A 20,634-nucleotide genomic window follows, 5' to 3' on the forward strand; every position below is an offset into this window, starting at 1 on the left:
TGCTAACCCCTAAATGGCGGTAAGGGTGCACCCCTAAAACTAGAAAATTAAATACAGAAGTTCAAAGATCCATTTCCCTCATCTTATAAATGAGAGAGAACGGGTTATATGTTATCAATTCTATAAACTTAAAGTCAAAAATTTCTACCGAACAACTTTATCAAATAAGCAATAATATCTGTAGTTATTTTCATCATAATGAAACCTCTTCTGATTCTGAGAGAGAGAGAGAGAGAGAGAGAGAGAGAGAGAGGGAGACCTCAGAGAGGAGAATGAATTTCTCTAAACCCCCAGAGCCAGTTCATGTCAGCGTGGGGACTTGAGCCCAGCCCTCACTGCACTTGGCCAGTGCGTTTCTACTCGATCTTGTCCTCCTCTCCTCATTGTATAAAGGATTTGGTGATATCTAGAGGAGTTGGGGCCTTTTAAAAAAAAAAAAAAAAAACAGTCGCTATGGCCTTATTAGAGACCATCTGGTTGTTCCCCAACTCTCCTCTGTCACTGCCCTGCATCTTGACCACACGCACAGCATGTTACATGCACTGCAGAGGGGCCCCACCGAGCACTCATGGGCTTGGTGCCACAGCTCTCGGAACCTGAAAAGCCCTTTAACTGGTTCCGCGAGTGAGTGACGCAGATATCCCTACGCTCCCTGAGCCCTGGACGTTGTCACTTCCTGAATGGTTTCCATTGCTGCCTCACAATGTCTGACTGAGCACATCTGGCTGTGTGGGCTGGGCACACAGTAGGCCTCAGTCACTCACATGATAATGGTGTTCGGCCAGGGGATCAGCCATCCTGTGTCACAAAGTCCTGTCCCGCTGGGTCGGCCAGGTCATTAGTGCTCAGGCTAGAAGATTCTTCATTCCAGTAGTCTCCTGCATAGGTTCGTCGGGTGCCTGTACCCCTTTGGGCTAAACTGTATGTCAGCACTGAAATTCTGCCCACGTCATAACTCTGTCTGCTTCTTCCTCAGTTGCTCACGCAGTCCTCAGTCCTGAATCAACCAGCCTTCTCTCCCCCAGTGTCGCTCCGTGGGGTAACAAGAAGTGAGGATTTTAGCCCATGGGTTCTCGCCCTAAATAACATCTGCCAAGACCTAAAACGTGATCCAGAAGAAAAAATTCATTAGGCAAAATGAGAAGTTAACAGACAAAATGACCCTGCCATTGCTAGACTTCCTCTGTTGTTTTCTTTGTACCATTTTCTTTCTTTCTTTCTTTTTCTTTTTCTTTTTTCCGATGTTGGTTTATATCTGGTTGCAGATCAAACCAGCATCTCTTTCACACGCAAGGCATCTAGTTTGGCTTCACTGAATACCACTCAGAAAATGGGGTGGATAATTCAGTTTGTCATGGTCATTTCTGAGCCTCGCTCCCTCTCTCATCTTGGAGACCGTTACGTTTTTTCTAAAAATGAAATGTCTATATAAATATTACCCAAGCAGGTATTTCTGCTTAAGCCATTTGGTTACCAAATGGTTTCAATGAACTCAGGATTGGGAGCTCCAAATAAAACATATCTTCTCTAATTTAAAAACAAAACCAAACTCAGCTACAAAGTCATGAAGTACAAATTCCGCTCTGCGAAAGAAATATTGGGACTTGTAATTCTTCTATTTCCCTGTCCCACCCAGAGAGTGACGTTTCGTGATTTATTGCCAGCCGGGATACTTTTATAAAAACATAGTACTGCTGTGTTTTCTCGTCCGGCCAAACACGTCCTTCCCTATCCTTGAGCCCCGCTGTGGCGCTCATTGTCCGTAATATTGGTGTCGTGTGTGATTTGCTGCATGACCGTGTGTTGGTCAGTTGAGCCGTGTGTAAACTGATGTACCGCTGGTGTTTTAACACTGTGTCTCTGTAACTGTTTGTGCTGCTAGGTGCTACACTGAAGCAACCGTGCTGTTCTCAAGGCAGTCTACCCTTGATGATTTAGATGGACCAGAAACTGTTCCTAAAACAAGTGAGCGTGCTCGACCTAGGCTTCGTAAAATGTTCAGCATGGATATGTCCTCCTCATCAGCTGACAGTGGCAGTTTAGCATCAAGGTGCTTAACTCGTGCATGCTTTGTTTTTTCCCTCACGTTACCACTTTTCCCCCTTCGTGTCATTGCAAACATAAGCTCTTGTGATGTCCGTTTGGTTTTGGTTTTGGTTTCTTAATTTTCATTTTAAGAATTTGCATGACTGACCAAAAGCATAACCGCCGCTCATTCTGGGACATGACTGGTCACTCCCAGGACAGCATTCTCTTACACTAACCGCTCTTTGGTTTTTGTCTGTTAGGAGTTTCTTAAAAATCCTTATTACAAACGTTGTCCTCCATTTTGTAAGTATTTTCCACTTCCTAGGTGTAAAGAGATAAGCATGCTCCCTCCTTGATGGAGAGCTCATGTGGGCAGTCCTCACAGAGGAAAATGGGCCAGGAAATATAAAAGACTTTTTCTCATGATTTCATCAAAAGAGACATGCAATAGAAGAAAAAAAAATTAAAATCTGCCACAAGGAGTCGTTTTTAGTGGATAAGACCAAATCTACAGAACTTAGAATATACTTTACCATTGGCTTTTATAAAGAACATTATCGTGCGGTAGAATATAGAGCCTTTGCCACCTGGAACTTACTGCTTTGGGCTTGAGTTTTCTCATTAAGTCCTACCGTAAGACAATACTCATTTAGAAATGAAATGATTGACATACAGTCCCAAAGCTCTTTGTGGAATTGCCTTTTTGAATGGTCCACGGGGGCACAGAAACATCAGCTGCATTGCGCTTCTCGTGACACCAGAAAAATCACCCGAACCAAGACAAATTTCAGTTTTGACCGTGCACGGTGGTAAATCAGAGGGGTGTTAACTTATTCTCTTCCATTGCACTCGGTTGAGTCCTGAAGGTACCAGGACTCGTTGACTCCCTTCAGGGCCAGACCTGATCCAAAAGCATAAAGAACGTGCTTGTAATTGGTTAGAGTCCAGCTAGAAGTTAGACTTGATGTGGGGTTGGCTCCACTGTTCTGAAAATTGCCTGGGGTGATCAATTTCATGGCCTTCCTAGGAGGTAAATCCTAGAAAAATACCCAGTTTGCCTTGGCATTCCAAGAGCTTTCTATGCGACGTCCCGTACTGAAGTCCAAGGTCCTGGGAACATAAACACATGAGTGGGCACTGAGGGTTCACGTAAATGTTCTTCGGTCTCAGGATGCCATGAAGGGCTCTGCCAAGGCCTGTTCATCTGTCCATCCATCCATCCATCCACCGATCCACTCACTTATTGACATGTCTACTGTCGTCCATGACAAGAAAAGTGGGTACGACCTGTATATTTAAGAATCTCTGTGTTTATGGGCCCAAGCTGCTCACCGTATGCCATTCAGATAACAGTACAATTTCAGAGTCTAACATAGTATGGTCCTCTATCTACCAGATTCCACATCTCCAAAACATTTTTGCCTTTCTGCCCTTCAGGGGCTGGGGTAGACAATAAAAACAGGCAGGCCATGAATTTCACTGTTATGGCTGCTGTATTTTCATTTCCAAAGTCGCCTACACAGACATGGCAGGGAAAGTTAGGAGATAAAGGACAGAGAAGGAGAGGTACAAGAGAGATGGTCAGGTTGCCAAAACTAGAGGGTGGAGATAAGTAGGGAAGCTTAGGGAGAATGAATACTCCATGGGGAACAAGTAGAAAAGATAAGTTGCAGTCATCGGGGACAGAGATAGCAAGTGATCCTGCTATCATAGGGTGCAGCCTGCAGGATCCATAGCACTGGAGAGGGTCCATAGCACTGGGGAGGACAAAATGGCAGGCCTTCCCATGTGCAACACAAAGAACCCAGCGGGGAATGTTGGGAGCCAGAGAGATGGTGAAAATTCAGTCACATGTAATAAGCACCAGTAAGAAAGAGGTAAAGGATGGAAAAATAGGGAGGAGGAACAGATATCCAAGAAATGAGGCATTTTTTCCATAAAGCATGCAGGTTGTTTAATTTAGCCAATATTTTCTCATTCCTATCCTACCTTTATGGGTAGGAGGTAACTCCCATTACGTAGAATTGGGAGTAGAGTACCTCCTGGCCAACACCCACGGACCCAAACCGGCAAAGTTTTGTCTCCATAGGCACCATCCTTTAATATAGTGGTAGGTATGCTATGCTGTCTCCATTTGAAAAGAAACACTGGAAACCATGGCTGCAAATCTTGATACGATTTAGACAACCTCTGTGCATAGGTGGCTTTAGCAACGTCTGAGCCATGTCATGTGACTTGTTCAGGGTCTCAACCGTGCGCGTGCACTGTGGGCTTTTGCATTTTGAGGCTGCTGTTTGCAGTCTCTGCAGACCAGACATGAATACTCTGAAGGAACAAAGCAGGTGGATGGAATGCCGGGGGCGGGGTGGTGGGGGCGGGGGAGGGAACGGGGTGGTAATTTTCTCGCCCGCCTTGACGTTTGTATTGGGGAGTGTTGGGAAGGTGTCTCGAGAATCGGGAGGATGCTAAGAGCGGGGTGTGTGCCCTCCCTCTCTCCCGACAGCGAGCCCACGCAGTGCACCATGCTGTACTCGCGCCAGGGGACCACGGAAACCATAGCGGAGGTGGAGGCCGAGCAGGATGACGAGGCGGTGGCCAAAGACGCCGACCAGGGAGGGGAGGAGGCCGCGGACTTGGGGCCGGAGGAGGCCTCGGAAGCCGGCCTCACCCCAGATGCCGAGCTGCCGCACTACTCCACCGAGGATGGGGACGTGGAGGCGCCTCCCTCCTACAGCAAGGCGGTCAGCTTCGAGCGCCTGTCCTTCTGCTCACGGGACGACTCTGCAGGCCAGAGCCACATGGCCGTGAGCCCTGACGAGAGCCGCTCAGACAGGCTCGAGTCCAGCATCTTACCGCCCCTGACTCACGAGCTGACGGCCAGTGAGCTGCTGCTGAACAAGTAAGAGTGCTGGGCGGGTGGGGGGGTGTTCCGCAGGTTGTGGGTAGACAAACTCCCGTGGACAACCGTCCACCTGGACATTCAGAGCAAACAGACCCAATGTTCAGTGCTCCCGTCGTGAAGCACAGAACTAGCCAAAGCTGTCCGTGATAGACGCTTGTGCACATATTTCTTCCTCCAGTAGGCTATTAGGTTGACTCCGCCAGAACTCTGGCCACATGGGAAGGAGGGGAGGGACAAGAGGGATCATGCAAAGCAGAAATCAGTGATTTGGAGAAATGAAGACGAGTTTATTCTCATGTTGTTTATTTGAACAGGATGTTCCATGATGACGAGCTGGAAGAGTCCGAAAAATTCTACGTTGGCCAACCCCGGTTCTTGCTGTTGTTCTATGCCATGTACAACACTCTGGTGGCCCGCTCAGAAATGGTGTGTTATTTTGGGATCATCCTCAACCACATGGTCTCTGCTTCCATGATCACCCTTGTGCTTCCCATTCTGATCTTCCTCTGGGCCATGCTGTCTGTGCCCAGGCCCAGTAGACGATTCTGGATGATGGCCATTGTCTACACAGAGGTAAGCCTCGAGTGGGAATTGCTAATAAATCGCCTCCGGCATTCACTCGAGGCAGGCCAGCCCTGTCTCCCAGACAGTTTCACGCAGGACATTCAAGTAAATGGATGTTCTTAGATAGGCAAATGACTATTAACTAACAGTTATTTAGTGCTGGCGATTGTACATGTCTTTTGACAGGTCACACCACACCAAGATAGGCACCAGTATCGTTTGGTTTAACATATAAGGAAACAGCTTTAGCGAGATGAAATAACCGACCCAGGCCTCCCAACTGGCAAGTGATGGGGGAGGCTTTTGAAATCTGGTCGTCTGTCCTATGATATGAACCTAATCATAGGACATAATGTGTTATTTATGAAATAATGTGTTATTTATGCAGAAATTAGTGTCTCGTGCCAGTGGATGTGCAGTGAATGGATGCTGAATTAAACAACACAGTAAGCAACTTGAATATAGTTTGATACAACATGCATATTTCCCATTTTTAAGCTTAAAGCCAGTTTCAACACACAAAAACACAAAGTCACATAAGCACCTACCTAAAAATCTGAATAACACGAGGGTAAATTACCATTTCATTTTCATCACGTGTGAGGGAACAGGAGACACTCTTCCCAATTATACGAACCTGTTTTTCCATCCTTCCCCATCAAATATATGCAATGTCACAAACTCCCATGACAACGATAAAATTGGGAATTAAAAGGGAGGCTCAATAGCCTTTTTTTCCTTGGGTTATTGTAGTTCTTTGTGTTCTGAGGTCTTTGAAGAAGGCGAATTTTCTTACCTGGCTCATAAAGGAAAGTTTTCCCTAACATTGGTACTGTAGTTGCTTCTTAAAGGATGGAATTCATGATGGATGTACGTTGAGATTCCAGAAATTTTGTAGGTTTATAGGTAATTCACCAGTAAAATAAAGCAAAGCTTTTATCAAAGCATCTCAAAAGTATCAGTGTAAAGTATCATGTATCTTATTTCCATAGTAATTACTTAAATATAATTAAATACTTATAAAAGGTGGAAAGCCAACTACCTAGCTATCACTTTAAGTAGACTGTCTGTCACGATTCTGCCAAAATAATTATTTTTAAGTCTTACTTCCATCACATAAACTTTGTGATCCGGGACATAAATGACCCCCTCTTTGGGGAATGGGTCCATTCTCTGTACCACCTCTGTACAGAGGTGAGGGAGTTTCTAACCTGGAAGCGAAGGAAGGGAGTTTCTAATGTAGAAGTGAAGGAAGAAGGAAATTCTCTAAAAATTTAGAGAAGGGAACAAGAGCTACTTACGTTATTTCATCATAAAATGAAATCTTCCTAGTTAGGTTAAATTGGGGCTCCCCATTTTCTCTGTCACACCAAGAAGGGAGGAAGTAGAAGATTAAGGTGATGTTAATTCACTCTACAAGTTAGACTATGCACCAAAACCCAGGAACTATGCCAAGCATAAGAAGAGGACAATAAATTTAATAAAAAAAACTTTAAAAAAAAAAAGTTGTTTCTGTTTCTCAATGGCTCACAAACCAATATGGTGAACACATAGGATGTAAACAAAGAATTGCCCTACAGTACAACACAAAACCGCATTAGAGAGCATACAAGAAATACGGATATGGTCTGTGCCTCGTGCAGCCTGGGTGGTGTGGAGAGAGGCCATCATAGCATCTTCTCAGTAGAAGACAACTTAGAACTGAGTCTTAACGGATGAGTGTAAGGTCATCAAAGCACAAAAAGCAAAGGGTCAAACAAAGGTATAGACACTCTGACGTGTGCCCAGAATGACACATGGCTTGTGATGGCTGGGAGGCAGGCCGTGAGTGGACAGCACGGTAGTAGGCTCTTGGGAATGTCAACAGGGTGTATGCTCAGGACTTTCTCCCCTTGGTATGAAAGTATTTGAAAAGACGGTGAGAGGTCATGGGATGTGAACTGACGCAATGGCCACGAGGCTGAAGATGAATGGGGTAAATGAGAAGTTTTAGTAAGTGACCCAAACGGGTTGGGGGTGCGAGTGAGAAGGAAAGAGGCAAAGATAGTCTTCAGGTATCGGCTCTGGCATCCGTTTGTGGCAGTGCTGCTCAGCATGGTAAGAAACACAGGACTGTTCTTTGCGGAAGCTTGGCTATAAGAAGGAGAGAGACGGGAGGAGGGTAAAGTGACTCTAGGTCGGAAGAGGACTTCGAAAAATATTTTTTATGGATGAATTGCATGAATTGCAATTAACTCCCAGTGACCCAGCTGTCAGAGGGATGTTTAGATGAGGCCTGTCAATTTTCTCATGTGTCTTTGTCACAGACCGCTTCTCCCCAACATTTGTACCCTTAACTAGTCACCACAACCGGCAAGTTTTTATTTCTTTTTATTTCTTCTTGAGGAGAACTTCCAGGGAGCAACGAAATGTTGAGAACAGGGGCACCTGGGTGGCTCAGTCGGTTAAGTATCTGACTTCGGCACAGGTCATGAGCTCGCGGTTCGTGGGTTCGAGCCCTGCATCGGACTCTGCTGACAGTGCAGAGCCTGGAGCCTGCTTCAGAATCTGCATCTCCCTCTGTCTCCGCCCCTCCCCCACTCACGCTCTACCCCCTCTGCCTCTCAAAAATAAAACATTAAAAAAAATTTGTTTTAACGGTGAGAACAAAGAGGTCAGAGGAAAATGAAAATAGGCATCAAAACTGCCTGAGATGCTCAGGAAGATTACAAATGAAAGCAATATGTAAAATATAGAATTCTTTTTGTTCAAGTTTGTCCTCGTTACCATATCTTAATAGCTGAGTAATTAAACCTTATTAAATTAGTATAAACTAGCCAAGTCCTGAAAAATAGAAAAAATCATAAGTAGGTGCCGTGAGTAACCTGGCCGGCTCTGATGTATCTGCAGTCCTGCCCTGGCAGCAGTAAGATATTGCTCTTGGTCTAAAGTCCATGTACGAATGATAATGTTATTTTTCCACATCATTGTGTGTGATCTTATCACCAAAACTGTGAAATGATCTTTTTCTTAGCTTTTATATCACTATTTTTCATGTAGAACCATTCTTAAAAGGAGTGATTTTTTTTTTTTTATTTCCATCATCTGCATGTAGGTGGCAATTGTGGTCAAGTATTTCTTCCAATTTGGCTTCTTTCCCTGGAACAAGAACGTGGAATTGAACAAAGATAAACCTTTCCACCCACCGAATATCATAGGAGTGGAGAAGAAAGAAGGCTATGTCCTTTATGATCTCATTCAGCTCTTGGCTCTTTTCTTCCATCGGTCCATTTTGAAGGTACTGCACGTTAACACTTAACCGGGTCATGTTGATCATTGCAGCCCCGTGTGATACTCCTGGAGAACCTGAACATTACGATTGGCGATGAGGCCAAGGCATATGGGGCTCAATAAGGGAAACTGTAACAAACTTGGAAGAGAATGCCCCCATATTTCTACTTCTATTATGAACATATCATAATTAATCCATATTTGTGGGAATTGTGTTAGAGAAAATGCATAACCTTGCAAAGGTATGTTATCCAAGGAAACCACTTAGCCAAAACTGAGTTTGCCTGAATTTTCTAGTTCTTCTGATAAATTACCTGAATTCATGCAGTTTACTAATTCTTGTTATGAATATATTAACAAATGTGTTAACATTATGTTTTCAGTTCTAGAAATTGAGGTTTAAATTCCTGCATTTAAGACATGGTGGTAGTATGTTGTATGTCAACTACACCTCCGTTTAAAAAAAAAAAAGACATGATTGTATAAATTTGGTCACTTCACAACTCTCTTGCAACTTGTATCCTTTTTCACATCATTTAAAAAATGTATATATAAACCTTTAGGCATTTTGCTGCCTTCTCATTAATATTTCAGTGGTTTAGCAGCTACAGTTGAATATTTAAAGCATAGAATAAACAAAATTTTGGCGTTTCCTATTGATATACTTACTCTGGTTTCTTAGAAAATTTCATATCTATGGTGAATGTATTTGAGGTACTCTTATGCTGAAATTTTGGCTAATGATATGAAAAATCGTTTTTAGAATAACAAATCTTTTCATAAGGAGACAAAACTACCCTACAGCTTTGGAAATCTAGGAAACCAAACAGTTCAAACTACGTGGAAATTTCAAATGTGGTTAAAACTATCCTATTTGGTATGAATTGCTATAGATCTTATAAATAATTGGAAGAATTCACTAACAAATACACTACTATGAAAGTAGTAAAAGAATCTAAACATGTTCCAATGTTGGCCAAAGAGAAAACAACTTTTAAAACGATTTAAAAGAAAAAAAATGATTGAAAAGAAATCAATATAAGTTGGAAAATCCCATTAGGAAAATCTAGAATGTTTGTTATGTTTTCAAGAATGCATCCACTGACTTTTCTTTTTGAAATAATATACCTATTAATATTTAAGAATAGGGATGCCTGGGTGGCTCAGTCAGTGAAGTGTCAGACTCTTGATTTTGGTGCAGATCATGATCTCATGGTTTATGGGATCATGCCCCACTCCCAGTCAGTGGAGTCAGGCTCCACACTGGGCATGAAGCCTGCTTCAGATTTTCTCTCTCCCCTTCTCTCTGCCCCTCCCCACCTCAAAATAAATAAATAAACTTTAAAAAATTCAAAATAAAAGAATAATCTGTGTATTAGGTGACATTGTCTTTTAATGAGTTGATCATGCTCCCAAGTTGTTTTTTGACCAACTGAATTTTGGCAAATTGGACTGGAGCTCTTATCCTCTACAGCATGTGTCAGAGGGAGGACTGGGTGAGCTCCTGGGGAATAAATGCATAGCCTGGCAGTCCGGGCACTCAGGAGGCAGTGGGCTCACGGGGGAGCTTCAAGAAATGGCAGCAAGGTCTTTGTAAGGTGGACTTGCGGTCCAGGTAACCTCTTGCACCAGCAAGACCCCTGGTTTTTCTCAGCCTCTCCTACTATCCCTCCTCCTGCTGTCCTACCAGCCCCTTTTGCCCATTTCTTTGAAGCAAAATGCAGGCTCTACAGAGTGCATCACAATCTCTGTCTCATATGTGGGCCATTTTTTGAGTAGAGTATTTGCAGCTCTGTTCCTGACCCAGCCGTGGGTGATGCAGCGGTTCACAGCTTACCGGGGATGTTCAGGGAGACATAGCATTTGTATTCAAGTGTAGGTATTTGGTGAACATGGACGGTGGGGCTAAATTCACCCACTGATATTTAAAATGCTACTTGTAAACACAGAGAAATATGTTCTAGAAAGTGCTTTCCCTCAGGAACGAGTTAACTGATTATAACTTCGCCTTTACTCCATCTGCCAGACATGATCTGCATCCATGTCAATTAGTTAGCCAAACTCATGATCTGCACCAGCCCGTCCCCGCTCTCTGGGACTATCATAAACATCTAGATAATAAGCTTTCCTAGAGTCCCTTCATTTTCCAATCCTTTTTCTGCTTTATTGCAGTATGAGTGACAAAAATAATTGTAATATATTTAAAGTGTATACATTGTGGTGATGTGTCTTACGTAGACACAGTGAAAGGAGCACCTCCATAGGGTTCATTAGTTCCCGTCGCCTCCCGTATATATCTGTTTTCTTTTTCATTATTTTTTTCCTCCCTCCTCCCATCCCCCACCCTGCTTCCTTCCTTCTTTCCTTCTCTCCTTCCTTCTCTCCTTCCTTCCTTCCTTCCTCCCTCCCTCTATCCTTCCTCTTTCTTTCTTTCTTTCTTTCTTTCTTTCTTTCTTTCTTCTTTCTTTCTTTCTCTTTCTTTCTTTCTTTCTCTTTCTTTCTTTCTTTCTTTCTTTCTTTCTTTCTTTCTTCTTTTTCTTTCTTTCTTTTTTGTGAGAAAAGTTAAATTCTAACTATCTAGCATATGTCAGTTTTATGATGCAATATCACAGCCACAGTCACGATGTTTCACATTTGGCTTTCTAATCGTGGGGGATGCGATGCTACCTCACCGGGAATGGCTGTCTGAGTTGTCCCTTATGCTTTCTCAGTGCCACGGCTTATGGGATGAAGATGACATCACCGACAGTGGCACAGACAAGGAAGAGTCGGATGATGAGTTGTCCCTCAGTCGTGGCAGGAGAGCCTCCTCTGATTCTCTGAAATCCATCAACCTGGCCGCTTCAGCAGAGTCGGTGCACGTGTCCTTCCCGGAGCAGCCCACGGCCATCCGGAGGAAGCGATCGGGCAGTAGCTCCCAGATATCCCCCAGATCCAGCTTTTCTTCCAATAGGTCCAAAAGAGGTATCTGTCACATGATTTCCTTAGGCTGGAAAAACTTCTGAGTTTTCTGGTTGTTCCGGTGCCAGTGGGTCTGGGTCTTGGGCAGGGGCGTTTACGGGGTGCTCTCAAGGAGACAGATGTGGTGATGTGAGAAGAAAGTGCTTTGACATCACAGACTCAAGTTCAGTTCGTAGCTCAACTGTGTGACCTGGGGCAGCCATATTGTTCTTTAAAACATCTGATTCCTTCCCAGGACGAGGATTTGGGGTCATTGTGAAAAGTGGCCAGCACACTGCCTCGTATAGTAAGTGCTGGGCACATGCTAATTTTTAAATCATATCCAGAAATATGAGATATTTCAGGGTGTGTCCAGAATGCTACAAATCACAATTTATTTTGAAAATATTTTTAAATTTTATCAGTGGAAACTTTTAGCAAAACCACCTATTTATTCCCTAAGCTAGTTAATTTCTAACTAAATAGTTGGATATTATCAGCAGACAGATAAGCTCTCCAGTTTCCACTCTTGGAGAAATTGGGTTTTTGTATTTATAGTGCTCCTGCCTGAAGCTTTCCAAACACCCGTGTATTCATCTTCAGAATACACTTTTCAGGCAGGCACCAGCAGTCATCCATATTCGTTTTACAGTTAGAGAAATCTGGACATGAGAAAGGCATGGGGCATGGACCCAATCTGGAAAACCCACAACCTGGGACCCCATTTAGCACGATAAAAACTATTCTTCCAATCTATTTCTTCCTGGAATAAAGATCATATAACAGGGGCGCCTGGGTGGCTCAGTCTGTTAAGCATCCAACTCTTGGTTTCGGCTCAGGTCTTGATCTCTGGGTTCATGGGTTTGAGCCCCATGTCAGGCTCTGCACTGGTAGAATGGAGCCTGCTCAGGATTCTCTCTTGTGCCCTTTCTCTGCCCCGCCCCTGCTTGAGCTCCCTCTCTCTCTCTCTCTCCCTCAAAATAAATAAATAAACTTTAAAAAAAAAAAAGATGGCATAACAACCCCAGAAGGAGACAGTGTTGGGTGTAGAAACCCAAATACATTTCACTGTGGAGGCAGAGTTGAAACTGCAGATTGCAAATCCCCAGTCACTATTCTTACAGTCCATCGTATATAGTCACCCTCTCAATCTGCTTCAGGCCATCCTCTGCTCTGTGGGTTCCAGGGCTTCTGTGGTGTTTATGTCAACAAACCTGTAACTCAGCACATCTTGGGTTTTTTTCTGTCTCTAGGCAGCACAAGCACCCGAAACAGCAGTCAAAAAGGAAGCAGTGTTTTGAGCATCAAGCAGAAAAGTAAAAGGGAACTTTATATGGAAAAGCTTCAAGAACATTTAATCAAAGCAAAAGCATTTACCATAAAGAAGTGAGTCCATGAAGACACTTGGTGTGGGGTGTTTTATTTTAGGGTCAGGGAGCTGATATCAATTATTTCATGTAAACCAGGGGTGCAGAGCAGCGAAGTTACCTCTCATATCACAAACATCATCTGCTTAAGGCATAAGAAAATGACTTGTTATTATATTGTTCTTAATGGAGATGTAATTGACATATAAATTAAGTTCAGGCATACAATATAATGATTTGATAGATGTATACGTTGTGGGATGATCACAATAGTCAACATTCATCACCACCTGTAGTTACAGATTTTTTCTTATGATGAGACCTTTTAAGATTTACTCTCCTAGCAGCTTTGTAATGTGAAGTACACAGGGCACCTAGGTGGCTCAGTTGGTTAAGCGTCTGACTCTTGGTTTTGGCTCAGGTCATGATCTCACGGCTCATGAGTTCAGGCCCCACATCAGGCTCCTCGCTGACAGCATGGAGCCTGCTTGGGTTTCTCTCTCTCCCTCTCTCTCTCTGCCCCTCCTCTGCTCTCTCTGTCTCTCAAAATAAACAAACTTAAAAAAAATTTTTTTAATGAAATGTAAAGTGCAGGATTATTAACTGCAGTCACCATGCTGTGCACCCAGGACTAACTTTCTAACTGGACTTTGTATGCTTTGACCCCCTTCACCCTTTTGCCCAACCCTCCTTCATGGAAATCACCTATTTGTTCTCTGTATCTCTGAGTGTGGGTTCTTCTTTTTTTTTTTTTTTAGATTCCACATATTAGTGATATCATATGTTATTTGACTTTCTCAGACTTGTTCCATGTGTGTGTGTGTGTGTGTGTGTGTGTGTGTATTCATCCCAATAATATATATACTTCATTATATACCACTGTGCAAACACACACACACACACACACACACACACACACACACACATTTTTTTTTAACCATTCATCCATTGAGGGACACTTGGGGGCCATGAGTTGGCTATGATAAATAATGCTGCACTGAACCTGGTGTGCAGAGATCTTTTTGAGTTAGTGTTTTCATTTCCTTCAGATAAATACCCAGAAGTAGAATTGCTGTATCCTATTGTAGTTCTGTTTTTTAATTTTGGAGGGGAGCCTTCATACTGTTTTCCACAGTGACTGCACCAATTTGCATTCCCACCAACGGTGCACGAGGGTTCCCTTCTCTCCACTTTCCTCACCAACATGTTATTTTTCTGTCTTTTTGTGTGAAGTAATGTATTGTTTTTAAAAATCGCTTTTCAGTGTGATTCATTTTTATATCCATTACATTTATAAACATAGTTTTCCTATTTGAATAGAATAAGTAATTTCAAGGATTCACAGTATGTATTTCCAAGCATCATCATGCTAAATCCCACCTAGACAGAGAGGTGTATGATGTCAAAGTTGGAAGGTTAGAGAAACACTCTCATCCTGGAGAGGGGAAACTGAGGTTCACTGGCACACAGCTGGTCTCCAGCAAAATGCATGAGCCCCTCCTCCAGTGCCAGGGACCTTGACAGGCAGCAGACAAGCAATGGGAATGGAGGAGGTTCGGCAAGGCTGGCCTTGAATGTGGCCTCTGAGACCAGGAGGGCCATCCAACGTGAACCTGGCCTTGAATTGAAGGCAGAACCCAGAAAACAAGGAAGACAGAGCAGAGGCTGGACAGAACAAGGTGTAGTCAAAAGCCCAGGGCACTATGTAGGAATCAGAAGGGGCACAGGACCCATAAAGGGGAGGAGCAGGGGCTACCTAATGTGTACAGGGTGCTCAGGTCAGACTCCAGGTCTAAGCACCATTATGTAGTCCCATCTAATTCTCACCCCAGCCCTGTGGGGTTTTACAACAGAGGAAACAAAACACAGAGAAGTAAGGAGCATGCTCAGGGGCTCACAGGCAGGGAGTAATTGAATCAGGTGACAAACCCAACACCTCATTTCTGGGGCTTTCGACCATTCTCTTGTGCTTCGAACAACAGAGGAGGCCTCTGGTCTCATCAGCACAAGGAGGCAGAGTGCCAAGGAAGGCACTTGAATGTGTCTGCACTTGCCATTAGAGCAGAAGCCTCCCCACCCCACACCGGGCTCTGCTGAGGCTGAAAAGGGAGGTGTGACCTGCTGGGAGAGAGGGATACGGAGGAATGGAATGATGGAAATACCCGGTCATCCCTCCCATCCTGCCCCTCCTGAAGCAAGTGCTGGGGTCTCTGTTTTGCAGGACTTTGCAAATATATGTGCCCATCAGACAGTTCTTCTACAACCTCATCCATCCAGACTACAGTGCTGTGACCGATGTGTATGTGCTCATGTTCCTGGCTGACACTGTTGACTTTGTCATCATCGTCTTTGGCTTCTGGGCCTTTGGGGTAGGTTGGGGGGTGAAGGCCACCACACTTCTAACGAGTAAGAGCGATGCTGTCCTGTGAAGTGCCACTCGTGCCTAAACCTGTTGTTTCCTTCCCAGAAACACTCAGCAGCAGCAGACATCACCTCTTCGCTGTCAGAGGACCAAGTCCCTGGGCCTTTTTTGGTGATGGTCCTAATTCAGTTTGGAACCATGGTCGTGGACCGAGCACTATACCTCAGGAAGACCGTCCTGGGAAAGGTCATTTTCCAGGTCATTCTTGTGTTTGGAATTCACTTCTGGATGTTCTTCATCTTGCCTGGTGTGACTGAGAGGTAAGGTGGAAGCCGGAGGCACGCTCCCACTTTAACGCAAGTATGTTCCAGGAGGTTATCATGCCATACGCATCACCACAACAAAATCACCAGGTACAGGCAGAGGCATGGCTAAACAGCACCATGGGTTGGAAAAGTTAGAGATAATCATCACTATCAAATTCAGTGTGGCTCAAAACGTGAACTGATTCCTCAAACACATTTTCATTGTGTGTTCATTCGCATTCATAGAAATCGGGTTTTTCAGGGTGGGAGAAGTGATGACCTTGGCGATCTGAGAAAACCAGAGGCCTTCCATTGTGATTGTCTCTACCCCTTAGTAGACAGAGATGAACCAGAGATGGTCTTACAGGCACTGCTAAGAGAATGAGAGGCTCTCAGACTATGTCCTATGAGAAAGTGGGACATAAAAAGAGCAGCCTAAAGTTCAATGGGGAAAGGGCCAGTGAGATCCTTGGAGGTGGCTGTCTGCTGCCTTTCCCTGTCTCCCTGAGCTCTAAGGTCCAGTCATATTGAGGGCGCCATGTCCTCCTACACCTCATGGGACCTTGTTCACTGCCCTTCTCTCCTGCCTCCAACCCACTCTTCCTCCTCACCCTTTAGATTTCCCAGGTTGCTTCCACCAGAAACACTACTTGGGACCGAGTTGGTGCCAAACGCATGAACAAATGGATGCGCCAATGAATGAAAGAGAAACAAGGGAGACTGCTATAAACAGGACATTATGGGAACAAAGGGTGAACAGAAGGGGACATGGAAGCACCCATATAATGTAATAGGAATGATCTTTGTAATGAACATATCATTAAAAGTCTTCATGTTTTACAGGAAGCTGATCTTTTTATCATACCTCAAGGGTCATTCCTGGCCAAGCCTTGTGAATAACATGGCAATCTGGCTGGCCAATGCCATTTTCCGAAGAGTGACTAGAAAGTAATGAAAACTGCTCTCACTTATGTGGTTCATAACTTGACTCAAATGGCATTCTTAACGAGGAAATTCAACTCTCTCCTGACAATGCTTCAGCTACCTGTCTACTCTCACCTGGATGGTTAGGCTGTGACCTTTTGATTTTGGTGGCAATGCAAATATTGTAAAAGCAAAAATGGAGTTAGGATATTTCCCATGAGTCTGAAGTAAAACTAAGTAAATAAAGAATTGTTACCCAGAAAAATACCAACAGCCAAATAAGTCCTTCACACTAAACTGCGTATGGGGAGAGTAAACATATCTCAGCTGATAAAAATAATTCAGATTAAGGCAAGCTTTTTGTTAAAAGACTAGTATTTTGTTAAAATACTTTGTAAGGACATTGTAGATCTTATTTGTTAGTCTTTAAAGTGAAATAAATGCACTTTTCTCTATAAATAATTCTATATACATATCAACTCAGAGAAGTAAACCACATTCAAAAGCCATGGTAGTTAGATGATGAATGTTATCTCTGTGACATTTAAGAGCATCAATGGGCATTCTCCACCAGCCTTCCTAGAAACTCTTAATTTCAGAGATGAAAGGGACCTTAAAAAGCTTTCTAGACCTGCTAACTTCACAGATGAAGATAGGTAAAACCCATACAGAAGAGTGGTGTCCCCAAAGTCACTCAGTTGGCTAGTGGTGAGACCAGATCCCAATCACAGACCTCTTGACCCTACTGTATGCTACACCCCACCTCCCATGGGGGGGTGCTCACTACCAAGCAGATTTCTTGAAATAATACAACCTACAATTCGTTGTGCAGTTGTGAAAAGGTTTTGATTTTTCCATCCCCAGAACAGAGTTCCAGAGCATGGATGTTGCCATGTCCTGATAGAAAAGTTCATAGAGACTGGTGTTTCCAGAAAGAGGGCAATGGAGAAGCCATGGAGAATCCTTCAGCAGGATCAAATTACCAAATGTTGGGTTATTCCTGCTGGTATGAGTTTCCAATTGATGCTGTAACAAATTGCCACAAACTTAGGGCTTAAAACAGAATGAATTGATCATCTTATGCTGGACTAAAATCAAGGGGTAGGCAGGGCTGCATTCCTTTCTAAAGGCTCTAGGGGAGAATCCCTTTCCTCGCCTTTTCTAGCTTCTCGAGGTGCTAGCCTTCCTTGGCTCATGGCCCGGCCTCAACATCAGTGAGTGGAGTCCTCTTCTCATTACTTCACTCTTTCCCTTCCTCCACCATCATGGTTCCCTCTGACCGCAGCTGAGAAAGATTTCTTCCATTAAGAGCTCATTGATTAGATTCAGCCCACCTGGATAACCTAGGCGATCTCCCTACTTCAAGGTCCTTAATCTAATCTCAACTATAAAGCCTTCTTTTTCTTTGAAAGTTAACAGGGGCACCTGGGTGGCTCAGTTGGTTAAGTGTCCTACTTCAGCTCAGGTCATCATCTCACAGTTCGTGAGCTTGAGCCCCACATCGGGCTCTGTGCTGACAGCTCAGAGCCTGGAGCCTGCCTCAGATTCTGTGTCTCCTTGTCTCTCTGCCCCTCCCCTACTCGTGTTCTGTCTCTCAAAAATGAATCTCTCAAATTTTTTTTAAAAAAAAATGAAAGGTAATATATTCACAGGTTCTGGGCATTAAGCAACAATACCTTGCAAACCAAATAGAGCTGGAATGTTTGTTATAATACCTGAATTAATGAAAACTTCAACTCAGTTTCTCATTTATTGAGTACCTGCTATGTCCAGGGCAGTAGACCAGGTGAAAAGGGGCATAACACTAACGTGAATAAAGCAGAGACCTATCCCCATCTGGGAAGGACCACATGATGGGATTCCAGAGATTGAGGCACTATGATAAATACTAACACTATGCCCATAGCTGCACACCTAAGACTATATAATGTTATATTAGTATAATTTGTATAATTATATTACATATATTATATAATGTTATATATAAAATTTCCTATGCCCTTTGTAGACAGAGGCTTATCCCTCACCTCTAGCTTCTGGTACATCCATTTTCTGTCCCTACAATTTTGCCTTTCTCAGAACGTCATTTAAATGGATCACACATCCTATGGCTTTTAAGGCTGGCTTTTTTCACTTGGCATAATATATTTGACATTCATCCATGTTGTTGCATGTATCAGTACTTAATTATTTTTTGTTGGTCAGTAGTATTCTATCATGTAAATGTACCAAAGAGTGTTTAAATATACAAAAGTTGAAGGACATTGGGGTTGTTTATAGTTCTTTGGCAATTACAAATAAAGCTGCTATAAATATTACCAAAAAAAAAACGGCCACAGAGATCATTTCTGTCTCATTGGATCTCACTTTTGAGCCTCACCTAATGGTCATTCCTAGTGCAATGTATTACCCTATCTTTATTTTTGGACATTTAATGCAAGATATATTAGGATTGGTGAGACTTGAGTCTACATTGCCAGCATGTCAGTGACAATATAATTTCATGTCATTTCAAGCCATGCTGCCATCACTTGTTAACATCCCAGATTCATTTTTCCTCCTCCAGATATTGTTGCTAAAAATTTTACTCATTACTGTGCAAAAGAAAGCAGTCATTAATAGTTATGTTATCTAAATCCTTTTCAAAACAGGAAAAGAATAAGAGAAGGAACAGATTAGGAGTTGAAACTATACAGAAAAAAAATTATGGCTACCAGTTATAATATTCAGCATCAGGAAACTCCAATATTTTAAATAATTCATCTGATAAGTGATTTTTTCTGTGTGTGGGCACGTGATTTATTTAGTCCACAAACTTTCAGTGGTTGCCTATAGTCTACAAAGTGCTGTGTGGCTGGTGCCGTGGGGGACAGATTGGTGAGTAAAGCATAACTCCAGCTGCTAGTAATAAAGCATGGAGAGACCACCAAAAGAAAAAGTCCTTCACTGTGGGACAACTTTAATGTTCCTATTAGATTTAACAGGATTACTTCAGGAACTACTGATTAACTTATTCCAAGTTGATTCACTTTAAGGTTGAAGGAAGGGAAATGTTCATTTATTTTTTCAAGTTTTTATTTAAATTCCAGTTAGTTAACATAACATACAGTGTAATATTAGTTTCAAATGTATGATTTAGTGATTTTGAAATTTACATACAACACCCGGTACTCATCACAACATGGGTTGGTCCTTTTATAAGGGATAGAAGACAACACAGTTTTATAACCTTTTTTTTTAATGTTTATTTATTTTTAAGAGAGACAGAGACAGGATGCGAGTGGGTTAGAGGCAGAGAGAGAGGGAGACACAGAATCCGAAGCAGGTTCCAGGCTCTGAGCTGTCAGCACAGAGCCCGACGTGGGGCTCAAACTCACAAGCTGTGAGATCATGAACTGAGCCGAAGTCGGACACTCAACCAACTCAACCACCTAGGCACCCCACAGTTTTGTAATTTTGATAGATAACAATTTTTCCTCATGCAGTTTTCATATAAATTATTTGTAAAATCCAAGGACATTTCCCTGGAAAGCTGAAAGAATGTTCTTTCTTACTATCACACCAATAGAGACAGTCCCTTGAAAGGGAGAGGGAAGGAATAGTTGATATTGGCTCTCTGTAAAGTTCTGACATATTTATTAATAACTTGTCAAGTGCTAGATCATGGTCAAGTATATTTAACACATTAGGACCTGAAATACCAAAGCTGGTTTCTCTACAGGGGAAGACACTTCTAAGAAATACTTTTAAGATTTCCAGTTGTTGAGATCCACGTAGAGGTCCCTAGGTCCCTGAGATACATAGGCCAGTGCATTCCCAGCTGGTTCTTAGATCTGGTCAACTAAATAGTATTTTCAGTTAAAAAAAAAATAACACATGTCTTCTTCTAATGTCAGAATTAAAACTTAAGACGACGAATCTGAAACATAAAATAAAGAGGAATAAAGAGGAAGCTTTAAGTGTTGCTCTTCA

The 20,634-nt window shown here is 42.9% G+C and overlaps 1 protein-coding gene across 1 annotated transcript in view; it reads left to right on the plus strand.

Annotated features, from left to right (window-relative positions):
• The first annotated feature begins 568 nt into the window (after window positions 1-568).
• The window catches only part of LOC123587471 (piezo-type mechanosensitive ion channel component 2-like), a 38,420-nt gene continuing 18,354 nt past the window's right edge, over window positions 569-20,634 (plus strand). The window contains exons 1-9 of the mRNA XM_045457284.1: window positions 569-624; window positions 1,883-2,050; window positions 4,532-4,927; window positions 5,245-5,503; window positions 8,589-8,771; window positions 11,476-11,728; window positions 12,958-13,090; window positions 15,293-15,440; window positions 15,539-15,753. Of these exons, the coding sequence (XP_045313240.1) occupies window positions 569-624; window positions 1,883-2,050; window positions 4,532-4,927; window positions 5,245-5,503; window positions 8,589-8,771; window positions 11,476-11,728; window positions 12,958-13,090; window positions 15,293-15,440; window positions 15,539-15,753 (1,811 nt within the window). The remainder of the gene's footprint in view (window positions 625-1,882; window positions 2,051-4,531; window positions 4,928-5,244; window positions 5,504-8,588; window positions 8,772-11,475; window positions 11,729-12,957; window positions 13,091-15,292; window positions 15,441-15,538; window positions 15,754-20,634) is intronic.

Source organism: Leopardus geoffroyi, chromosome D3 (assembly GCF_018350155.1).
Source record: "Leopardus geoffroyi isolate Oge1 chromosome D3, O.geoffroyi_Oge1_pat1.0, whole genome shotgun sequence".
Lineage (NCBI taxonomy): Eukaryota > Metazoa > Chordata > Mammalia > Carnivora > Felidae > Leopardus > Leopardus geoffroyi.